The sequence below is a fragment of the Mauremys reevesii genome, linkage group 1, assembly GCF_016161935.1.
Source record: "Mauremys reevesii isolate NIE-2019 linkage group 1, ASM1616193v1, whole genome shotgun sequence".
NCBI lineage: Eukaryota > Metazoa > Chordata > Testudines > Geoemydidae > Mauremys > Mauremys reevesii.
This window is the reverse complement of record NC_052623.1, coordinates 264,681,502-264,703,740: the sequence shown is the minus strand read 5'-3', so window position 1 is coordinate 264,703,740 and position 22,239 is coordinate 264,681,502. Positions and strand designations below refer to the sequence as shown.

General features: G+C 42.4%; 1 protein-coding gene across 4 annotated transcripts in view; it reads left to right on the top strand.

Moving 5' to 3' along the window:
- Window positions 1–22,239, top strand: part of LARGE1 (LARGE xylosyl- and glucuronyltransferase 1) — a 360,789-nt gene that overhangs the window by 171,016 nt on the left and 167,534 nt on the right. For all 4 annotated transcript variants that reach the window (XM_039494588.1, XM_039494577.1, XM_039494568.1 and 1 more), the window contains 2 exons: window positions 6,011–6,093; window positions 18,181–18,304. In XM_039494588.1, coding sequence (XP_039350522.1) covers window positions 6,011–6,093; window positions 18,181–18,304 — 207 coding nt within the window. The remainder of the gene's footprint in view (window positions 1–6,010; window positions 6,094–18,180; window positions 18,305–22,239) is intronic.

Here is a 22,239-nt window from a genome sequence, read left to right as displayed (position 1 = left end):
CCTGAAAAAACAGAAGGTGAAAAATAATATGATTGAGGGGCAAAAATTAGTCTTAATTATCTCTTCATATAAAATTAAGTCTGCTGTCTATTCATCTGACAAATTTGATGTATCTATTAGAACTAAAACACAGGTTTCCAGTGCTGGGCTTTTTTTCTGACAATCAAAAAATGTAATACTGGGGCTAAAGGAGGGGAGTCAGACTTTTTCCTCCGAACAATGAAGATCTGATCTTGCTCTCTGTGTAATACAGGAGAGATTTGCCATAGAATTCAGTGGCAGGAGGATAAGGCCCTAAGTAAATAAATTATACTTATTCTTAGTCGAGTACTGGTTAGCTCAGTCCTAGCCTCAATGCCCTCAACCAATTTAGAGCAAGTGAATCGCTGTTAAAAAAGAAAATAGTTTAAGTGGCCTTCCAGAAATACACGTGCTTCCTCTGTGGGGTTTAGCTGGAGGCAATGGTTATATAAAATATGAAACTTCACTGGGCATGCCGTGCTCTATCTAACCACATGCAATGTTGATAACGAAATAGCTTTTCCTCCTTCTTAAGGAATTCACATTATAATTCAGTGACAGCAATGGAAGTTTAATTTTAACTTCCCTATTATCAGATTTGCCAAGGGTCTCATTGTTTATGCTATTACTGGAGATGCCAGCTCTGTGTTTCTGTGTGTGAGGGCAGTATTCCTCCCCCCACCCTCACGCACACATTCAGTGTTTCGAAATTTGGAGGTATTAACTGAACCTTTCTACATTTCTGACCTAAGAGCGCCTGTAGCAAGGCTTGGGGTGTGGAGTAGAGAAGGGGAAGATTCTGGGAAGCAGTACAAAAGAAGGGGCAAGGCTAGAGCTCTGTGGGAGAATAAAAGTGCTGGTATTAGACTGTTGATCACAGTCAAGGAGCTCTTTAAATCTTGAAACATTTAATAACTCTCCATTTGGGGGTAGTTTTAATAATAATAAAACATTTGAAAATGCAATTAATTGTGATTAAAATGTATTCTCTGATAACATGATTTCTGTTACAATATTTTTGATGTAGCTGATGATGTTTAACATTTTATAGCATGTGCAACATATTCCAGCCCAGCCACCACTTCCTATTGTGTCCTGTAGGCTGGGATAGCTGTTCTGATGGGGTAATGTAGCATGAGGGTCAGAGAAGTCTGATCAGGTCTGTGGTCATTCTAATCTCTTGCTTGCATTAGCTAGATCCAAGTCTTGTGAAAGTTCTATGTCTTGCACTCGTAGACCTCCCATTACTAGTGGACAGATGTATTGTTGTGGTGGAATGTAGCTGTTGTGGGAGATTATCATTGCAAAGGGAGAGGCGCTGTTAAGTTGCAATGGGCAATGTCATGGAGGGCTTTGAATATCCAGACAATGGTTTAGAACTGGACTTAGCACAAAGCAGAGCACTAGGGGGATGTCTTCATGGTGGTGGTCTGCTACATTTTGTGACAGCTGGAGCTTTCTTAGGGTATGTGGCTTCATACTTGGATATGAGTTTTGCAGATTTGAGTGTGGAAGTTGTCACATGCACCACAAGTCAATATCTAAATTGTTCAGCCATCTGGCTTCATCATCAAAAGTAGCAAGGTGTTTCCCTCCATCCTCCGATCTTCTATTCGTGCACTCCTCTACCACATGTTTGACCATCCACATCGCTGCCCTGCAATCACACTGAAGATTGGGCTAAACCAAATTTCTGCATTATGGCAGCCATTCTGGCGGTTCCAGTCAGCAGCTTGTTAAACTAAGTCCAGGAACTGTGTCCGAAACAGCAAACAAGTGGTCATAGGTTAGGGCTTCTAATGTTTGTCAGCATGCCTGCCTCTCGGTACTAGAGTGGCTTTCACTCTGTGAGGACATAGCTGTTGACCTCACTATGCCCTGGTTCATCTGAGATTTGGTATTGGACTGGCAACACTGGACATGAGTACATAAGTGGCTGCTGCTAAAGGATATCGCAAAGTCAGTCATAGTAAATCAGCAGGAATTGCAGGTTGCGTAAATATTTTCTTCCAGAGGCATGCAGATCTTCTGTGCATTGCTTACTTGCATCTTTTGTCAGCCTTGGATGCAGCAGGTTGTTTTCATCCAGTGTAGCTCTCCAGGCAGTTTTCAGGATGATGGCAACTCCTTGAAGTTTTGGGGAGCCATATAGGCCAATACATATAAATTAGATGTTAATGTGTGGCTAAGAGAACAACTAATAGTACGGGTGGCTGTGTTCAGCTCCAAGTCAATGAGATGCATGTGCTGCCTTCTGCCCCAAACTGCTGCCCAGTATTCCACTGGAGCAAATACCAGGGCTAGGACTGAAGTTCATAGAATATTGCCTATGGTCCCCAGGAGGTTCCTGCTTCTGGATCAAGGCAGTGCAGGAGGTGACCTTTTTCTTCAAAAGTTCTAGATGGGACCGATATGTTAAATTATGATTTAGTTTGACTCCTAAATAAGTGACAACTGACTGGAAAGGAAGTGAATGATCCTCAACACAGACTGTAAGGGGTTGATTGGCTAAGCAATTGTTCATATAGCATTGTGGCCACTGTCTTAGACTCAGTTAATATAAGTGTCCACTGAAGAAGGTAAGTGGCTGGAGCATTCATGTCCTGGTTGAGTGACCCTTCAATATCGTTTAGAATGTTACCCACGTCGGCGAGAGAGGTATCATCCCCATGTATGTTCTTATCAGCCTTAGTTGTTGGTAGATCATAGGTAAGTAATTTAAAAAGAATAGGAGCTAGAACAGATCCTTGCAGGTTTCCATCACAGAGATGCCTAAGTTCACTAACTTTATCTCCAGCTTGCAAGATCAAGATCCAGTTCTTTATCATGTCCATGAAGAACTGCACAAACTTGGCTGTCGGCCCCACATGCCAGACAGTGTCATATGCAGATGACAAGTCCCATGAGGACAGCACCAACTTTTTTGTCCTTCTTGAAGGCATCTTCAATGTCTTGTGTTAGACAAGCAACTTGATCTTGAGTACATTGTCTTGAAGTCCATTGTCTCGGAGGTCACAATGCATGAATCAGTGTGGCCAGGTCTGAGTCTGATAGATGGATAGAATCTTCTAGCCAGTTGCAGATGGAAGTGGGTATCCAGGAGCATCGAGGAATTTCAAAAGGATCTATGGCTGCTGACCAATTTAGTAATCTGAGGGAGATGTCCTTGATAGTGAGGAATATTACAGAGGAGGCAAGTTCTCTGAAGTGCCTACCTCTTCCTGCTAGCATCACTCAGTCTTGCCTGAATTTAAACAGCTCCTCAACCAGGTGCTGAATTTGGGTAGGCATAAAGAAAGCTGGGAGATGGCGCGGTTTGCCTTTGAGCGAATGTACTTTGCCTTTCAGATATAGAACGGGGTTGTGTCTGTGTATTGTTGATGCTGCAGCCCATCTTGTCTCACCAGCTTTCCCAGTGGCTGTGTACAAATGTTGAATAATATCTGGGGAAGGACTAAGCCGTAGAGCACACTGCAGGTGAAGGCTTTGGAAGTTGGGGGACCAGCTATCCATAATAACCCTCTGAAACATTCCAGGACATATTTGTTCATTCCCACAGCATCTTGGAGGCAGGACAGGAGCATCTGGTGATCAATAGTATCAAGTGCTGCAAAGAGGTCCAGCAGGAGTTCTATGGATGTTTTTCCCTTGTCTCTGGGCTGGAAGAAGTCATTCAACAGAGCAACAAGTACCGTCTCTCTATTGTGCTCTGGCCTGTGAAGCCTGGCTGAGGGGACTCTAGGACATTGGCAGCTGACAGGTGGCATGAGAGACAATTTTTTGGTAACCTCTCAACCAACTTGCTTAGAAAAGGGAGATTAGAGACAGGATAGGCTCATGCTAACACAATTTAGAATCTGATTTTTCTGGTCAGGACAGACTAGGCAAAACTGTGCTTGTAAGCAATATTGTGTCTAAGCCCAGTCCATAACATGGCTTCAGAATGATTGTACCTGGTCTACAATCACCAGAAGAAAGTAGAGTTTAAGCTGTGTATAAAACTGGTCTGCTAACATGACTTTAATTGACAGTAACGGCTTAGAGCTCCATAAAGCCATAGATAAATTGGGAGACACCCAGATGGGAGACTAACCAAGCAGAGGCAACAAAGAACGTCTGTTAGTCTATAAGGTGCCACAGGATTCTTTGTTGCTTTTACAGATCCAGACTAACACGGCTACCCCTCTGATACTTAACCAAGCAGAGTGCAATCAAAAATATACTGGAATCCAAGTCTATAGATTCAGCAGTTATAGGTTAAACTGCTGTTACTCTAGCAACCTATCTTGTTTTGTTATATCAGGATGGTGACGCGGGGTCTGATCTTGCTAAGTGCTGAATGGCCTCAACTCCACTAACTTCAGTGTGAGTTTATAGGATTGAATACCTCACAGCACCACTCCCAAAGTTTGCTGCAATAAATCTAATGTGACTAATACCTAAAGCTACAGTTTTGGCAAGGAATTTTTTTTTAGTAAATTTTGTAGCAGAGATGCAGGGAAAAAATAAGTCACAGAAAGGTCACCAGTAGTTTTTACTACATCAACATACACAATAATATAGTGGGGCGGGGGGCTGAAAGGTGAGGCCCTGGGAGTGAGGACAGAGAGCGAGCCCACCCTGCACTCATCCCAGAGCAGTGGCTCCTGTCCCATGGAGTTGGGCCCAGCTTCCTGATGCGGGCATTGCAACCTGGTGCATGGGGACACAGCACCTCTCAGGTTTGCCCATCTGTCCCCTGTAGATGGAGACAGAGGGGCAGATGGGTCAAACCTGAGGGACACTAACCAAATACGTTTTTGCTGCCATTTCTAAGATTTCACGAACTCTACTCAAGTTAATCATTTATGTGGCCTTGTGACAAAATCATAGCCCTACTGATACCTAACACATGGTGCAGCTCTTCTTCCTGCCACCCAACACTCCAGATTCTGGTTGTACGGATAATACATGTCTCTCAAAACCTACAGATCGTCCCAGCCTGTGTTGCAGTCCACTTTTGGGGACTGCTGACTATGTGAGGAGTTAGAATTCCTATTTGTTCTCTGCATAGTGGGCTCCCTCCAGAAAGTAAGAGCTGTCTGAGTGAGAAACTAGCTAGCCAAGCTTCAAATGGAAACCAGCTAGGCATCCCTACACTTTCACAGCTATGTCCCGTTTCAGAGCTTTGATCTGTCAGCGTGGTGAGCTCTCCTTGCCTTCTTTGTTCATTTAAAAAAAAAAAAAAAAGGAAGAGTGGGTATGTTCAAATCAAAATCCATAAAGGTTAATTTTCTATTTCCCAAAACAATGGCAATGATTTACTGTGAAACATTCAGAGCAGGGTAAACGAATGACGTTCAAGTTAGTTGATAATTATTGCTGGGGACCTTTCCCTACCCCTCCTTGAGCCTAACAGAAGAACTTGCCAAACCTCTGCCTCAGATTCAAAGGAGGGTGGGGAGAAGAATTTAAACTATTCTTGTGTCTTCCTCCATCTTGCTTCACCTCAGATTAAAAGCCAAATAAGCATACGTAGTTTTTACATGATGTAAAATTCCTGAACGTGTCTGCTTATAACAAACATACGTACATTTATAAATCTCAGTACAGAAGATAAAACTGTGTTTAAAATGTCTGCACATATTTGCATACTTTGAATAGTATACACAAATTGTGTGTGTGTGTGTGTGTGTGTGTGCGTGCGTGTGTAATGCATACACACACAAATACAAAATACTCGCACAGTTGATAAATACAATGCCTTTCCTACATCAGATGTAATTTAGCAACAGTAATGACTTTGGAATGATGATGGTGTTATAACTCAATTAAAATGTTTTTAACAAAACTGCCTCAAGTGGGCTGCAAACAGCTGCAGACCACCCACTCCGAGCTCCAACAATTGCCACAATAAATATAGCCCTGCCATGTATGTTTTCTCTTTCATGAATGATAAAACACAAAAAAGGCTTTATTTTTGTTCCTTTTGTGTCCTTTTCTCCCTCAGACGATCCATGTCGCCATTGTTTGTGCTGGATACAACGCCAGTCGGGATGTTGTCACGCTTGTCAAATCGGTCTTATTTCACAGGTAAAAGTGGCTTTCTCTTCTTGTATGTTGTGTGTCTGAGTCCAAACAAAATAAGGACTTGCTCTTTCTAAACTCTCCCTTCGGGGGAGATCAGCTTTCCTTTCCAGGCTACAGCAAGTAATCCTGTTTGTTTGGAAGTAAGAGAGGTTGGGATTTATGTCTACCCCCCACCGTGCCAGGAGTAGTTTACAACTCTCCCTTCATGCAGACTTCTGTAGTGGGCTCATGGATCAGAGGTCCAGTCAGTTACACCCAATACATTATGGGAGCATAGGGACTGTATCTGTCTATCTGTACTATCAAATGCCTAGCACACTTGAGTGATGTCAAATAATAATATAATACTCATTAGGCCTAGGTCTAATAGTTTATGGCACAGGTGTAGATAGGAATTTGAGATTTATATATAAACATGGCGATTATGTTGCCCCAGCCTACGGTTTATACCATATTTTTCCAAAGTAGACCTGTTACCATACACAATATACTCACCAAGGGCTAGATTGCGCATTCCTGGGTCTTCAGTGAGCATATGGTGTTCACAATCTGGCCTTAGCATATCAAGTGCAGTTAGAGCTAGTAGAGTGTGACTGTGTTTGAGACTGAAGAAGAAATGTCCAGTCTGCAAAAGAAATGGCACTCCTAGAATATTGGCATTGTGTGTAATAGTGTATACTCATCTTATGTCCATTGGTCATCTTGGTGAGGAGCAACAAAAAGATGTGTCTACACTCAGAGTGGAGTGTAGAGTACAGACGCTGCGTGCTCCAGCTAGCCAGGGTATAAATAGCAGTGTAGATGGGTAGGCATGGCTTAGACGAGTAGAGTGCCCTACAAGCCTGAACCTCCCCAGGGACTATACCCTGTGTGACTCTCCACATGCCCAGGCTCTGCCTCCCACGTCTACACTGCTGTTTTTAGCAGTGTAGTGTCCTGCTTCCTCCCTGCAGCCAGAGCCTTTCCTTACCGTGATGAAACTCTTTCCCCGCTGCCTCTCCACTGCCTGAGCCTTTCACTGTGGTGTATTGCTACACATCACAGTATCAACTGTGAATGCAGCTTATCTTTCGCTGCAGAGTATAGCTACGCCTGTAATGCCTGTACTCTACAAACCTCTGTAAGTGTACATGTAGTGAAATGTTTTCCTGTGGAGGAGGGGGTGGAAAGGAGGGAGAGAGATGATCAACCTAAAGCAGACTAGGTAGGTTATCAAAATGTGCTAAGAGCATGAACGCTTTGCCCTTACTCATGGTCAGTGTTACCTTGCACCAGGAGTGGTCCCATTGACACCAGTAGGCATGATTCTTCACTGCCTTGCTGCTTGTGTAGTCACTTATTACCAGTGTAAAGTGAGTGTAAAACACGCCTAAATCAGAAGGGTAGTGTACTTAGTACAGCTGTAAATGAATGCAGAAAGTTCAAGGCAGTAGAGGATCAGGTCCAGTGAGACCGTTTGTGGAATACTCAATGTGAACAAGGGTATCAAAATGTGACCCTAAGGATATGTCTATACTGCAGTTGGGGGTATGATTGCAGCATATGTAGAAATACTTGAGTCAACTTTGTCTAGATAGATTAAATGATAGATCATGGGCACCGGCTGCTCTAGTATGTACCCACGGTCCCAGGTGGGGAGAGCTAGCCCCTGTAACTTTCTGAGTTTCTGAGACTTCACTGTCCTTATTGCCTGACCTAGATTTGATTTAGCTAGATCACAGCTAGCTTAGGTATGTCTATATGTGCTACAGTGACACCTCCTGATTACAATATAGACATTCCCTTACTGTGATAATAGTAGAAGAATCCCGGGCTTATCTATACACATAATTGAACCAGTTTAACTTAGGGTGTGACGTTAAATTTAAACTGGTGAAAAATGCTGTATTGACACTATTTCACTTTGTCAGACTTATTTCAGTTTAACTTAAGTTGATTAGGAACAGATTTAAGCTAAACTATTAAACTGAAATATGTGTGTCTACACAGGGGTTTGCAACAGCTTAACTACTATCTATTATTGATTTTAAGGAGTACTGCGTAAAGGGATCTGGGGGTCATAGTGGACCACAAGCTAATTAGGAGTCAATAGTGTAACGCTGTTGCAAAAAAAAAAAAAATCATTCTGGGATGTATTAGCAGGAGTGTTGTAAGCAAGACATAAGAAGTAATTCTTCCACTCCACTCTGCGCTGATTAGGCCTCAACGGGAGTATTGTGTCCAGTTCTAGGTGCCACATTTGAGGAAGGATGTGGACAAATCGGAGAGAGTCCAGAGAAGAGTAACAAAAATGATTAAAGGTCTAGAAAACATGACCTATGAGGGAAGATTGAAAAAACTGGTTACAAGGAGGAGGGAGAAAAAATGTTTTTCTTAATCTCTGAGGATAGAACAAAAAGCAATGGGCTTAAATTGCAGCAAGGGAGGTTTAGGTTGTACATTAGGAAAAACTTCCTAACTGTCAGGGTGGTTAAGCACTGGAAGAAATTGCCTAGGAGAGTTGTGGAATCTCCATCACTGGAGATTTTTAAAAGCTGGTTAGACAAACAGCTGTCAGGAATGGTCTAGATAATATTGCCTTGAGTTCAGGGGACTGGACTAGATGACTTCTCGAGGTCTCTTCCAATCCTATGATTCTATGATTAAAAACTGCCTGTTCCCCAAGCTTTTGGAGAGATCATAAAGAGGAAAGAATGACCCCGTTCTAATATTGTTGTTTGTTTGTTTTGCACTGACATATACGGGAACTTTGGAAATTAACTGACATTTGTATAAATAGCTTTGTTTGTTTTTATAGACGATGAGGGGCGAGGAATTTCCTGTTTTGTCCCTTAGTTCCCTATTTCTAGGATCACTGGAAAGTAAAAGAAAATTATCATTTATAGATACATTTATAGCAGCATATGAGCATCACACACTGAAATTGTTGCAGAAAGAAACGCCACTAAAAACAGCTTGACAAGTTTAAGAAGATGTGTGAGATGCAAAGAATGACAGAGATCTTGAACTCTCAAATTAACTCCTTTACAGCTAAGTGTTCTCCATGGGATATAGTTATTACTGTACATAAGTTTTAATTACCATCCAGTATTGACTTGTAACTCCTACTTAGAAATTAGATGTCACCCATATTATTTAATCTAGAAATAGGGTGGGAGTTTTTTTGTCTGTCTATCCTGGTTAGTTTAGTTACCATCAATTCCCATTCTCATAGCTTTCATGTTATAATTTATGGTCCTAATTCTTCATACACTTATGCATGTGCTCAACTTTGAGCATGTGAACAGTTTCACTAAAGTAAGTGGGGCTACTTAACTTAGAGATAGGTACATCTGTTTGCATAATTGTTCATGGATGTATTAGTTGGTGTGTTTGACATGTCTTTGTATGAGATATGAGGTGCACATAGCTTGTGAAAGATCTAGTAAAGAACTACTTTTAACAGTGCTCTAGGTAGTACAAGAATATTTATGGGAATAAGATTTGCAACACGGGACAATTTGTTTGTGTTTCTAAGGCAGGCCACAACTTTACAATATTAGACACATAGGGTAAAATTTCAAAAGCACCCAAGTCCCATTTTCAAAAGTGACCTGGCACTTAGGAGCCTAAGAATTATTGAAAGTCAGTAGGAACTAGGCTGCTAAGTCACTTTTGAAAATGGGACTTAGGTGCTTTAGAAACATTTTTCTCACCATCTTACGCATTAAAAATGTCTGATGGATTGAGTTAGTGCCTTCACCTTGGGAAAACTATGTTTAAATTTGACTTAGATTTGGGTAACCATGCATTCCATTTTGGCCGGGACAGTCTCTTTTTTAAGCTCTGTCCTGGTCGTCCTGACTTTTTTGGCCAATAAAGGGGGGTGCGACCCCTAGTGGGGTGTGGAGAAATGTGCAGGGGGGGCAGCAATGTCAGCCCCACCTGGGAGGAGAAGGGCTCAGAAAAGCGGCTCGGGCCAGGCTGGCCCCGCATGGGCAGGCAGCAGGGGGGCTCGGGCCTCCCTGCACTTGGGGAGGAGAGGGGAGCCTTGGCCTGGCCCCACATGGGTGGGTGGCAGGGGGGCCTGGGCCGGCCCCTGGGATGTCCCGTTTTCCCTTTGGGAAAATATGGTCACTCTACTTAGATCACAAGTGAAATGAGTTGGATGGTCTCAACCAAGTCCCTATTGGAAATTTATCCATATCACAAAGCATCCATATAGTCTGGCATAATTAGCAATTCAGATGATCACAGCTGGAGAGCAGGAACACTGCGGTCCAGGATTGAGGGCTGACTGCAAGCTTCCCCCCCTGCAGCACAGTCAATGCTTGTTTTTCATAGCCCGCAAACTCTGTGCTACTCCAATTCTGCTGAGTTGTCCCTGAGAAAAGTGTGTCAATTACATCAAACTGTGCTAAAAGCTGTTGTGATTTTTGTGGTGTGAATGTATGTTTTCTGATTCAGCGCCTTTTTACTGGGGAATGAGGTACAGTTTTGAATCTAGGTGTTCCTATAAGGAAGACATCCGCTAATGCCACTGTATCATCTACCTCCTTCTCTTCCCACTCCCTGCTGCTTGAATACAAAAATAGTTTCCAAATTGCTTGGATAAGTAGCTTCGCTTGTGTCCCATGATCTGTATGGTATGTCTGGAATCACAAACTTGCTGTTTTAATAGCTGGCAGAGAAAGACCCACAGAGAGCTAACATGCTCAATATGCAATATTTTCTGCATGTTCAAGCAGGGGAGAGGGGATAGCATGCTCCATCTTTAGAAGCTCCTGTTGTCTACATTCTTAATGACCCAGCACGCCTGCTGTCTTTTGTCTTTCTTTAGTGCACTCCAGCTCAAAGGTAGGGATATAATAAATATGTTAATGCACAGGAGGGAGGATGATTAGACTGACATGACATCCTTTTCTAGGAAATTGCCACAGACTGTATAAGGCAGTCTAGGGACCTCTTTTGTATTAAAATACACAGTGACACTCTAGCTGAAGCATCCTTTAATTACTAAATTACAATGAAACTCCGATAAAAGCATGTGTGACATCCGCATGAATGCCAGACAAACTCATTGCAATCAGTGCTCTTACAACAAACACCAAATGAAATACATCAGGAGAAGAGGGGACAACAAGAGGATTGCCTGGAAGAGGCCAAGCTCTCAGACAACAGGATGTGTTCCAGGGGTGTTCTAGGGCAAGGCTGAGGTGCATTAGCAGAGCTGCCTGAGAGAAGCTGCACAGTGTTTGCCCACATTATAAACCTCCCACTTCCTTGCAATCTACTCCTTCAGTTACATGGCACAATCCTTCAGTTTTTCTTTGTTGATGGCAGTGTTAAATCTTGCACCTGCTAGATCACGTCTGCCTAAACATCAGTGATCAGAAGAATCTAAAAAGGTCTTTGACAACATGCTTGGATGCATGTACGTTTCACCTTTTTACAAATATATTTGAGAGTGAACATAGTGATCATAAAAGTGAAGCACTAAACAACATTAGTTTTAAAGGAAGATATAGAGCAAGCAAGCCTCCATCCCACCTTTCACACACATATAGCTCCTTCAATGCAACTCACTGTGACTTGCAACGCCTGCTGCTAGTCAGATCCCACCCACTCACAAAAGACTGTCAACCATGCTGAATTGTGTTGTGTACAAATGGGAATAGAAGGAGACATCTCCAAACCAATTTTCACTTGTGGCCTCCCAAGTCAGACTTTGAAACTACAGCTGACATGAAATTGTACTCACACCCTCTGAACCAACCACTTGTGTCCCTCCCATTCAACCTGCATCATGCACCATGGAGACCTGTATGAACATTTCTCCAGATTAGTAGCTCCTGCTAACCATAAGGTCCTTTCTTTCCAATCAAGCTAATCTTTAAAACATATGCCCATTTCCAAGACAGCATTGTTTACATGCAGAGTACAATGTAATGAACCTTGGCTTAAGTTTAAACTAATTTTCAGCTGAAAATATCTGTTGTTTCTTTTTACCTCCCCCTGAACCCCAAAAAAGTTACTCCAGCTGTGACCTAACCAGGGAGTGCTGCTAAGGCATGGGTCTCTGCATAGGTAGCCCTGGCCTCAATTGATATTTAGGGGGACAGATCAACTGCTTGCTTGTTCAGCAAGATGAGAAAGGGAGCCTTGCAGACCTTCCTGTCCCCTCTCTATGCAGGTTTTAGAATTTGGCTCCTAATGGGAGGGGTTGTTTCTATGCAGGGTGGATCTGAGTGTCATGACTTGCGTGTTTCCACTAGCTAAAAATCAAGCTAAAGCTGTTACCCTGCATCTCATCTAGGAAAAAAAAGGTTAAATTTAGGAAACGTGTAATTAGCATGCTAGCTAAACCAGACCTAAACTGGACCACTTTTACTAAACAAGACAAACTCTTTTGGGAGATGCTGTACTGCTAACCGTATGCCAGTCACGCTTCTGACAGACTCAGCCATCAGCATTCATTAATTTAAAAAAAGTAAATAGATGTCCCAGCTTATTCATGGCGAGGATTATTTATAATGTTACTATCTTTCTACCCACTGGCTGGAGTCAAATGAGTGCTGTTTTCTTTTTAAATAATGGTTCAAGGCTAGAAAGTCCCTATGGTTTCTAGAGCAGCAGGAAATGTGCAGAACACTAAAGCCATCACTAAATGGGGGAAGGGACTGGGAGAGAAAGTGAAAAGTAACTGATCATTGGGAAAAATGATCACTTCAATATAAATATTTTACATTTAAAGTAAATAATTTTTAAAATAAAAAAGACAAGGATCAGTGCAATAAAAACCTAGTCTACATGAAAATATTTTAAAGTTTTAATAAAGATTTTAATGTTCACGAATCCACAAATTTAAATTCTGCAGATGTGATGTATTATAAGGAATCTTCATCCATGGATAGCTTAAGGCCTCTCTATTCCTATTTTATTCAGGTTCTTATACCTCCCTCATCATCATAGTGTCTGTGCACTTTCCAATAGTTCATTAAGTGATACGATTAAAAATGTTGTTTATTCTTGCTCTCAGCCGGGCACCCGGTGGGGGGGGGCACAATTGTGTATGTAGTGTAGGATTTTAATTTTGTTTTGTTTTGTGAAATGTACATGCTGCTGTGTGTGTGTTTAGTGAAGGCAGGTTGAAGAAGTGTGCCTTGCATTTGGACCAGAAGATGGTGAAGTTTGTGATAGTCCTGGCTTCTGGGGGAGTTCAGACCAGAGACTTGGACCAGCCCCCAAGAAAGCGGTCTCCTGAATATGACACAAGAATGAGGGACAGACCCTGTAATTAACATTATTATTTATTTTGCATCTGGTAGTGCCTAAAGGCCCCAACCAGATGCCATTGTGCCATGTGCTGTAGAAACATAGAGTAGAAGACAGTCCCTGCTCTGACAAGTTTGCATTTTAAAAGACAAGACACACATACAAAAATAAGAAAATAACTTGCCAAAAGCACATTACTTTGTAATTAGAGTACAATTTTTCCCAGTTTTTCCATACACATAACTGTCCCACCCCCAACTTCCACTCTTTCCAGCTGCCACTTAAACCTCTTCACCGTCCTTGCCCACCGTGAGTGCCCTCCCCCTAGCAGCCACATTTTGACAGATGGATCCACACACACACGCCAGCCAGCCAGCCAGCCAGCCAAAAGTATGTGAAGGCCAGCTCTCAGCTGATTCCTCTTCCCACTGAGTGAGGCGAAACTCTCTCTTTCAGATTTGTATACTTTTTGCCCAAAGTTTCTCCTTATTGGGAAAAGACCAGTCTCAGTGTTGGAATAGATTTCATTGATTCCAAAAGGTACATCAAAACATCGTCTGAGAATAATGAAATTTTACTTTTTGTGGAGTTGTTCACAATTCTTACAGCTAGTAGTTCAGTAACACTGGCAAATAATAATGGGGGAAGAAGACAGCTCTACCTCATTACTTCTGGTAATGAGAAGGATTCTGTGTTCAAACCATTGACTCTTACAGTGGAGTTTGGTTTATCATAGAGCTTTATGAACCCATTTCACAAACACTCCATAGAAACCCATAGCCTATAGACCTTGAAAAGGTCCAGCCACCACATCTGGTCAAAGGCCCTGTCCCTAAGTAATGCCTGTACAATGGCCTTAGATTTCCAGAAGGAGTTCAGAGTGAGTCGGGATGCTGCTTCCTCCCACAAATGTCCATGTGCCCACAACACAACCCCCCACATCCAGTAGTTCAATGCCACTGTTGGGGGGAAAAAATGACTAGATTCAAAGGTGGATGGAATAACCTCCAGCAATGTTCTGTTAGATTTGGGTTGGTTATTACTTATTAAATCTGGCTCAATTATTATCTGTTAGATACAGTTCAGCTGTTATGTTCTTAAGGGATTCTTGGTGGGGTTTGGTCATTGCTATGAACTATTTACAGTTTCGCCTACACTCTAAGGCTCCTATATACAAAGGATCTTAGGTGTCTAAGTCTTATTTATAGGTAGGACTGCAATACACACAGCTCCTGCTTGGCTTGGCTGCTGAATCCAGTAGGTCCTAAACTCACCTGGCGTCTATGGCATTGCAGTAAAAGTTCCCTAGTTGCCTATCTTTCTGCTTCTGGGCATGTGTGGGGCTGCTTCACTGTCGGCATCAGGATGTCTATCTTCTGCCTAATACCCAGAGCAATTCACAAAGCCAGGAAAGTTGTTCCTATGATTTTTCTAGGTGCCTAAAAGTGAGGCATTGGAATACCTAAATCTGTTTGTAGATGTGGGCCTAATTCATTACATAATTAAATCACCTCACCAAAGACATGCCTTGGCCAGTATACCGTTTAGTTGTATCTGTCAGCAGGTCACTGGGATCTGTATTAGGAACATAATTGTTAAGCCCCTATTTTGCCTCTGACACATACCTTCCTTCCAGCTGAATCTTCACTGCAATCTAACATCTTGAAAGAGGTTTTTGAGTAGGACAGCTCCTCTTTTTTTCCCAGGAGGAGCTAAACTAAAGAAAATGTAACCTAGCTACTTCTATTTAAGTTTGATACACATTGGGTCATTTGAATGAGTATGAAATGCCACCAAACATATGAATTTCTTTATATAAAAAATGTTTTTCCTTTTTGTTGCTTTATTTCATCTATTAGTATTTGGTGTGATTTTCTTTTATTAGCTCATGGTTTAAAGTAAAGGGGAACTTTTTGTTTGTTTGTTTTTTCCTCAGTTTTACTCCTTTTCCAGTCCAATTTGAGTTATATGAATTAATGGCCCTGAAAGGCTACAAAACTAAAACAACTGGGAGATATCTGCAGAAACTACATTAGATGTCCAAAGTGAGATCAACCTCAACTTCTACTGGATAGAAGGGCCTATGGAATTTTCACTCTTACCAACACACCTTGACATATTGCTTTGTCTGTTCCCAAATTTACTGCTTTTGTACTGTTTCCCCTAGACTTTTCTCTGCCAATTAAATACTTTTCTTAATCTTTGTTGTTCTCAGAGTTTCTTGGCAAACTACCTGTTTTCTCGTACTGAGGAATTTAGATGACCCATGGTGTTATCCTCTCCTCTGGTGCTGGTTTAGTGAAGCAGATCTAGACATATTACTGTTGACACGTTGGTTTGCTAATAGGTTACTCAGCAGCTGGCAAATGGTGAATTCCTTCTCCATTCTCTCCCTGCCTCAGGGCATGCTAAAGGCTAAAATACTCTCAATTCCTCTACACTGGGGGCCACTATAGTTTAATTTGTTTGATGTTGTTGAATTCAGATTGGGTGAGGTTAGAGCTCTGAAATTGTTCCACCATCTTGTTGTACATCCACTTGTTATACTGCTAATTGTACTCTTTATACCTCTTTCTCAAACGGGTGGCATGAGCCACATCTCCACTGAATGACTCCATTGACTTCAAAGAGTGTTAGCTCAAACCCCAGATGCAGAAAGCTTGTGTCTGAGGCACTGCAAAACTGTGTGGCTGACACCTAATGTCACTATGATTATCTTTTTCTGCTGGAACACGTGCTACCATTTTATATCCTGTTCATTGTATACATTTTCATACTCTTTTGATTGACTGTGTTCATTGAGGAAAAACTGAATGATCTTCCTTAGAGCAGAAAGGGAATGACAATTAAAAAATGGACAGATTGTTCTCTGGGGCAGAGAATAGGGAAAGAGAAGACGCTTGACCTTTTGGGTGAAACCAGAGCAAAGTGTAATGGACCATCTTAGACATGCATGGGCCCAAACATACATGGGTTCCCCAAATTCTTATTCACATTGCAGATTTTATTAGCAACCATTACCTTCCCCAGCATCTGAAATTAAACGTTCCTCCATTGTGGATGAAAAATGTCCTTTGACAAGTGCACCCATTTACTTTTATAAATTCCACATAAATGAGACTCCATTATGCCTCCCAGAGGATCAAAAGAAGGTTGTACTGATGCTAAGGGCTAAATGGACCATCTGTCTTCTTAGTGGCTTTCACGAATTCCCATTCCTCTTTGCTGATGGCGAAGTTGCCAGCTTATGGATAAATATGCAGTACCCCTTCTTACTACAAATCATTGCTAAATTCCAATGACAGGTCTCCATACTCCTACCACGGAAGTTGAATAAAGATCAGGCTGTTGCTCTCCCTCCCCCAAAGAGGGAAGCAAAGAGAGGTGATTTAACCATAGTGTTTGTAATGTCACAACTCCTACTGCAGTGAAAGCGTTCGGTAAGCTTTATCAAACCTTTCAACTCAGGTTGGCTCTGGTTAATCTTTCATCCTGGTTGGATGCATTTGATTAAGCCTTGCTTATATGAATTCTAGTGTGAATCCAAGTTGGACACATTTTTAAACAAAATTTTCTCTTTGTGTCTGATTTCCTCCAACCCTTCCTTCTTTATGTGGGTAGGGGCACGAGGGGGTTTACAATACCCAGTCAATCAATTTCTTGAGGCCTTTCATTGTTACAGTAGCTGAGAGGCATTGGCATGGGACTGCTAGCTCCAGGTTCTCCTAGCATTAATGACTAGGCCGTACTTAGGCTTGGCAGGATTCAATTTCAATTGATAAAGGTTGTTCAGCGTTGATTTCAGTGGACACATTGCAATCAATGAAAAAAAATCAATCTGTTGCTGGCGCACCTTGTGCCTGCAGGGATTGGGCGTCACCAGCCCTGTGGCAGCATAGCGGCCCTGTTTAGCCCCGCTGTCACCGATCTGCTCTCTCACTCACCAGCTGGGGGTGTTGGCCAGGACCTCCTCTTACTTCTGTGTCAGTGGGATTGCAGAGGGCTCTCTGCATGACTAGCACATGATCCCCGCAGGCGCAAGGTGTGTGTGTAGAAGAGGTGGCTGGGGTGCTGGTAGGGCAGAGTAGAGACCCCTAGCCAGACCTACGAGGAGAAGGAGTGCGAGCCCTTGAAAGGAGCCATTGAGAAGCCAGGTGGCTTTCCCCGCGGTTGGGGGCTCATCCAGGCCACTGACACTCTGAAGAAACTTGCATTAAATTAAAATTGATAAAAATGGAGGGGGGGAAATGTTGAAAATAAAAATTGATTTTTTCCATTGAAATAAAAAAAAAAATGAATTCTGCCAAGCGTCACCGAACATGTGTTCTGAATCAATGGTGTGTGCAGGCGCAGTGGGACTGGAACACCACCACCATGTTTGGTGTTTTTTTGAACCTCTCATCTCCCTGCTTCCCTGGGGGCAAGTATTGTCATCACACAGAGAAACCACCAGGGTAACCCTGAAGAGTAAATGCAAGCACCTTGTAAGTTCAGGTCTCCAAAGGGGACTGTTTTCTTTTAGAAGACGGAATTGGACTTTTTAGGCCAGATCTTCAGCTGGTGTAAATTAGCATCGCTCCATTGAAATAAATAGGACCACAGTGATGCACATTTTGCTGAAAAGCTGATCCTGTGTTTCTGTGATTATTAATACATGTGGATTGTGGTAGCACCTAGGAGCCTCAGCCATGGATCTGGACTCCATTGTGCTAAGTGTTGTATGTTATCATGTTACAATAGAGTTGGGTAAAGTTTTGTAGATTTCGGTGTCCTTTGTTTATAAGTGGAGCTTGGTTCAAAGGTTTCTATATCTCCTTCTCTCCCTTTTTATACCAGGCGAAACCCTCTTCACTTCCACCTCATTGCAGATGCTATTGCCAAACAGATCCTAGCGACTCTCTTCCAGACCTGGATGGTCCCTGCTGTGCGCATAGACTTCTATGATGCAGATGAGCTCAAGGTAAAGAGAAACAAAACAAACTCAAGCCGTTTTATTTTTTTTTATTTCTACTTTATTTGTCTAGTTTTGAGACAGCATTCTGATTGGCTGACAAGAATTCCAGCTTGTGTGTTTGAGAACTCAGAACTAACCAGAACTCTCTGTGTTGCCCAAAGTATTACAACTACTGCACTGTATGATTAGTGCCACATCTAGTCTAGGAGCCTTAAAATTCTACCTGCCTTGCAGAAGATATCTTGTCCTTCAAGGTGAATTACATTGAATAAAATTTCTTCCCTGTAAAAGTGACACAGCTTTCTTGTAGAACAGATGGAATCTTAAGCCTCTCATACTGTAAGCACTCAGCTTCCTAGCACTCCTGAGGCATGTGTATTAATAAGGCCTTGTCTACACTCCGGGGGGAGATCCATCTAATTTACGCAACTTCAGCTACATGAATAACGTAGCTGAAGTCGATGTGCTTAGATCTACTTACCGCGGGGTCCACGCTACGCTATGTCAATGGGAGACACTCTCCCGTCGACTCCCCTTGCACTTCTCGTTCAGATGGAGTACAGGAGTTGATGAAAGAGTGATCTGCAGTTGATTTAGCGGGTCTAGTGAAGACCCGCTAAATCTTCACTAGACCCGCTAAATCGACTGCCGATGCATCGACCGCTGATGCATCGACCCTCCCATAAGTGTATACAAGGCCTTAGGCTATGATTTTGGCACGGAGGTCACAGTGTTCATGGTTATCATGAATTTTAATAACATTTGAAACCTCCCACAGCAGCAGCTCCTGTGGGTCTGGCTCTCTGCTCCAGGTGTTGCGACCTGGTCCGTGTGGTCACAGCACCACGTAGGTTTGACTCGTCTTGCCCCTCCTTAGATGGAGATGGAAGTGTGCACGGGCCAAACTTGATCGGTGTTGCAACTTAGCGCCCAAAGTCACAACACCCAGAATGGGGAGCCAGGCTCAGCCCTGCGGGACACTGTTACAGGGTGAATGCAGAGCGGGTGAATGCACTCCTCCCCCACCACCACCTTGGGATGTAACCTTTCAGTGACTGTGATTTTTCCCTGTGTCTCTGCCATGAAATTAACTAAAAACGTGCACAACAAAAATCATAGTCATAGTCTGAGACATCCAGTGCTTAATTTGTGCCAGGGCTGAACCCCAGCACCTCTAGGCTTGGCAGTCTATAGCCCTGGCACTTCTGGGCTTTGCCTCATCAGTTATGAAAGTAAAAAAATTGTTTGAGCTCCAGCATCTAATTGCTTGGGTCCCAGCACCTCTTTCATTACAAATTAAGCAGTGGAGACACCATAACAGCATACATTCTGAGGCATGCGGGGAGGGATAGCTCAGTGGTTTGAGCATTGGCCTGCTAAACCCAGGGTTGTGAGTTCAATCCTTGAGGGGGCCACTTAGGGATCTGGGGAAAAAATCAGTACTTGGTCCTGCTAGTGAAGGCAGGGGCTGGACTTGATGACCTTTCAAGGTCCCTTCCAGTTCTAGGAGATAGGTATATCTCCAATTATAAATATATATAACATTTTTTAGAAATAATTTGCTGCTTTGTCTGGACTGCCTTTCAAAAGGAATAATTAGGAGTTGAGGAAGGCTCTGTCAGTGTAAATAAATAAATAAATAAAATAATATTCTAAACATAAAGTCTTTCCATAGCAGAATTACAGAGTTTTAATTAGATCACAGAGGTTCAACAGGCAGTTATCAACTTAGGTAGCTAGGTACTTTCCTTAGTGTTGTGAACATTCATTGCAGAGAAGGATGTTGTGGTTTGTATGTAGGTATATTATATGTCCCCAACAGTAGATGGTAGGGCATAAACAGTACCTGTTCAGCGTCTCAGTTTGCCGAGATTGATCTGCTAGTCCTTTCCTCATTATCCTTTGGGTCTGTTCCAAGCTAGTTAAGTCAAAGGTAACAGAGAGATCTTATGTGGTGCAATTTTTGATATGTACAGAAAGTAGACCATCCCAATACAGCCACCCATACTTAAAGTGTGTCATATTACACAAGCAGTTTCACTGATTTCAGGGAGCCTAGTCACAGAGTATGAAATAATACTCAACATGGGTGAATGTGACAGCACAGAACCAGACCCCATGACTGCAAAGAGTCATTGATATCAGTGGAGTTTTAAGGGGTGGGTACAACACATGGCACGTATAATGCTGAATCATATCCAGATCCTCCTGCAAGTTTCAGCCAAGTTTGCAGTAGGATGTACCAACATGTTTCTGAGGAAGAGCAGGTTGAAACTAAGAATATTTTATGGAACAGAAATTCCAAAACATTTTTGTTTCAGAAAAATCAAACCATTTCAGTCTGATTTTTTCCTACATGAAATGGAGCAGTCAGCTGCTTCTCAGTGCTAGAAGACTCCTCGGGCTGCCCCTCAGAGTTAAGGGGTTCCCCTGCAGAAAGCAGGGAGCCTGAAAGCCCTGAGAGTCCTGGCTCTAGGGCAGGGAGTAAGGAAGCCCTGAGAGCACCATCCTGAGCTTGGGCTTCCAAGCACCCTGCTGTAGAGCAAGGATCCTAGACTGTGAACCCCCTGCTAGAGCCAGGCTGCCAGGCAGCCTGGCAGCTCTGGGGTCCCTTCCTCTGAGATAGTCAGCATAGCAATGCTGACTGGAAGCTGTGTGGCCTGGCACTGTGAGCTCCACAGCAGCCTGCTGAGTTTCCAATGGAACCCTGCCTTGTGTTTCCAGACAAGTTTGTTGAAACCGAAACATTTCTGCAGAACATTTTGTTTCAACAAATTGGTGTTTTCTGGAGGGGGCAATAAAAGGCTACTCTGATATTTCTGAGGTAATTTCGGTACTGAATTTGGCATGACTTGTTTGGGTTTGTTTTTCACATGTACTTGTGGGAACCTTATTACCTTGGTCAGTATTAGGATAGCATATGCGGGTTGTGGAATAATTTGCTACCAGTTGTACCATTATCAGAAATGACATATACACGATATAGTGTGTATTATGTTTGCTTTTAATGACTCTCTACTGTTCCATTGAAATCATTCAGTTCCTATGTGAGTCCCAATTGCTGAAGTTTTACAGCCAGCTTTAAGATGCTGTCGAGTATCTTTTTTATAATTTTCCTTTTATTCGCTGTGTTTTGTAGCACCATGTTAGTAGCTCAGAAATGAATTTTTTCTGTCTTTGTCCTTTCTCCATTTGGTAAACAGGGACATACACACCCATTATTCCTAATAGAGCAGGTGTTAGGAGTTTTTGTTTACTTCATCCATGATGCTTCCACAAGCCTTTTCACAAAGTCCAGATAATAGTCTTTGGGTCTTGACTGCTTCTGCAGTCAAGAAGGGGGTTATTTTGAAGGGGGTTGTTTTGTTTTGCCTATGTCCTGTATAAATAGTGTATTTTGAGATGAATTTCTCAGCAGTGGAATGTTTGTTTTCAAATCGCTGTTTAGGATTCAGAGGACACTCCTTACCAGATTATATACTTTAAAAAAGTAGAATTTGGGGCTTAGAATATTTGGCAGATTCTAAAATGTATATTATTTTCCTTAGAGTTACAGCAAGTAGTGTCCCAGAGGAAGGGAGTGAAAATAAGGCTGTTGACTAGATGACATCTCTGTTAAGGTTTTAGGGAAGCTTGCAGGCCTACGCTGCAAGAAGAAGGGGATAAAAAAAGAAAGCAAAGACCACTGATTATCCAGATTTTCTACTCCCAACAATCCCACAAATCTGGTTTCATCCTGCTACTGTGAATACTTCAAACACTCCTTTTTCAATCTGGAGCGCAGCGATTTGACTTTGTAATGTGGCATAGCTGTGTATATGGTTCTCTATTATACATCTATTCCTCCTTCCCCTGAGCCTTTTCCTTTTAAGGGATGATAAAGAAAAAGCAAAACAAAACAGAGATCTCAGACCCATGAAAATAGAATCTCTGTAAGAGAA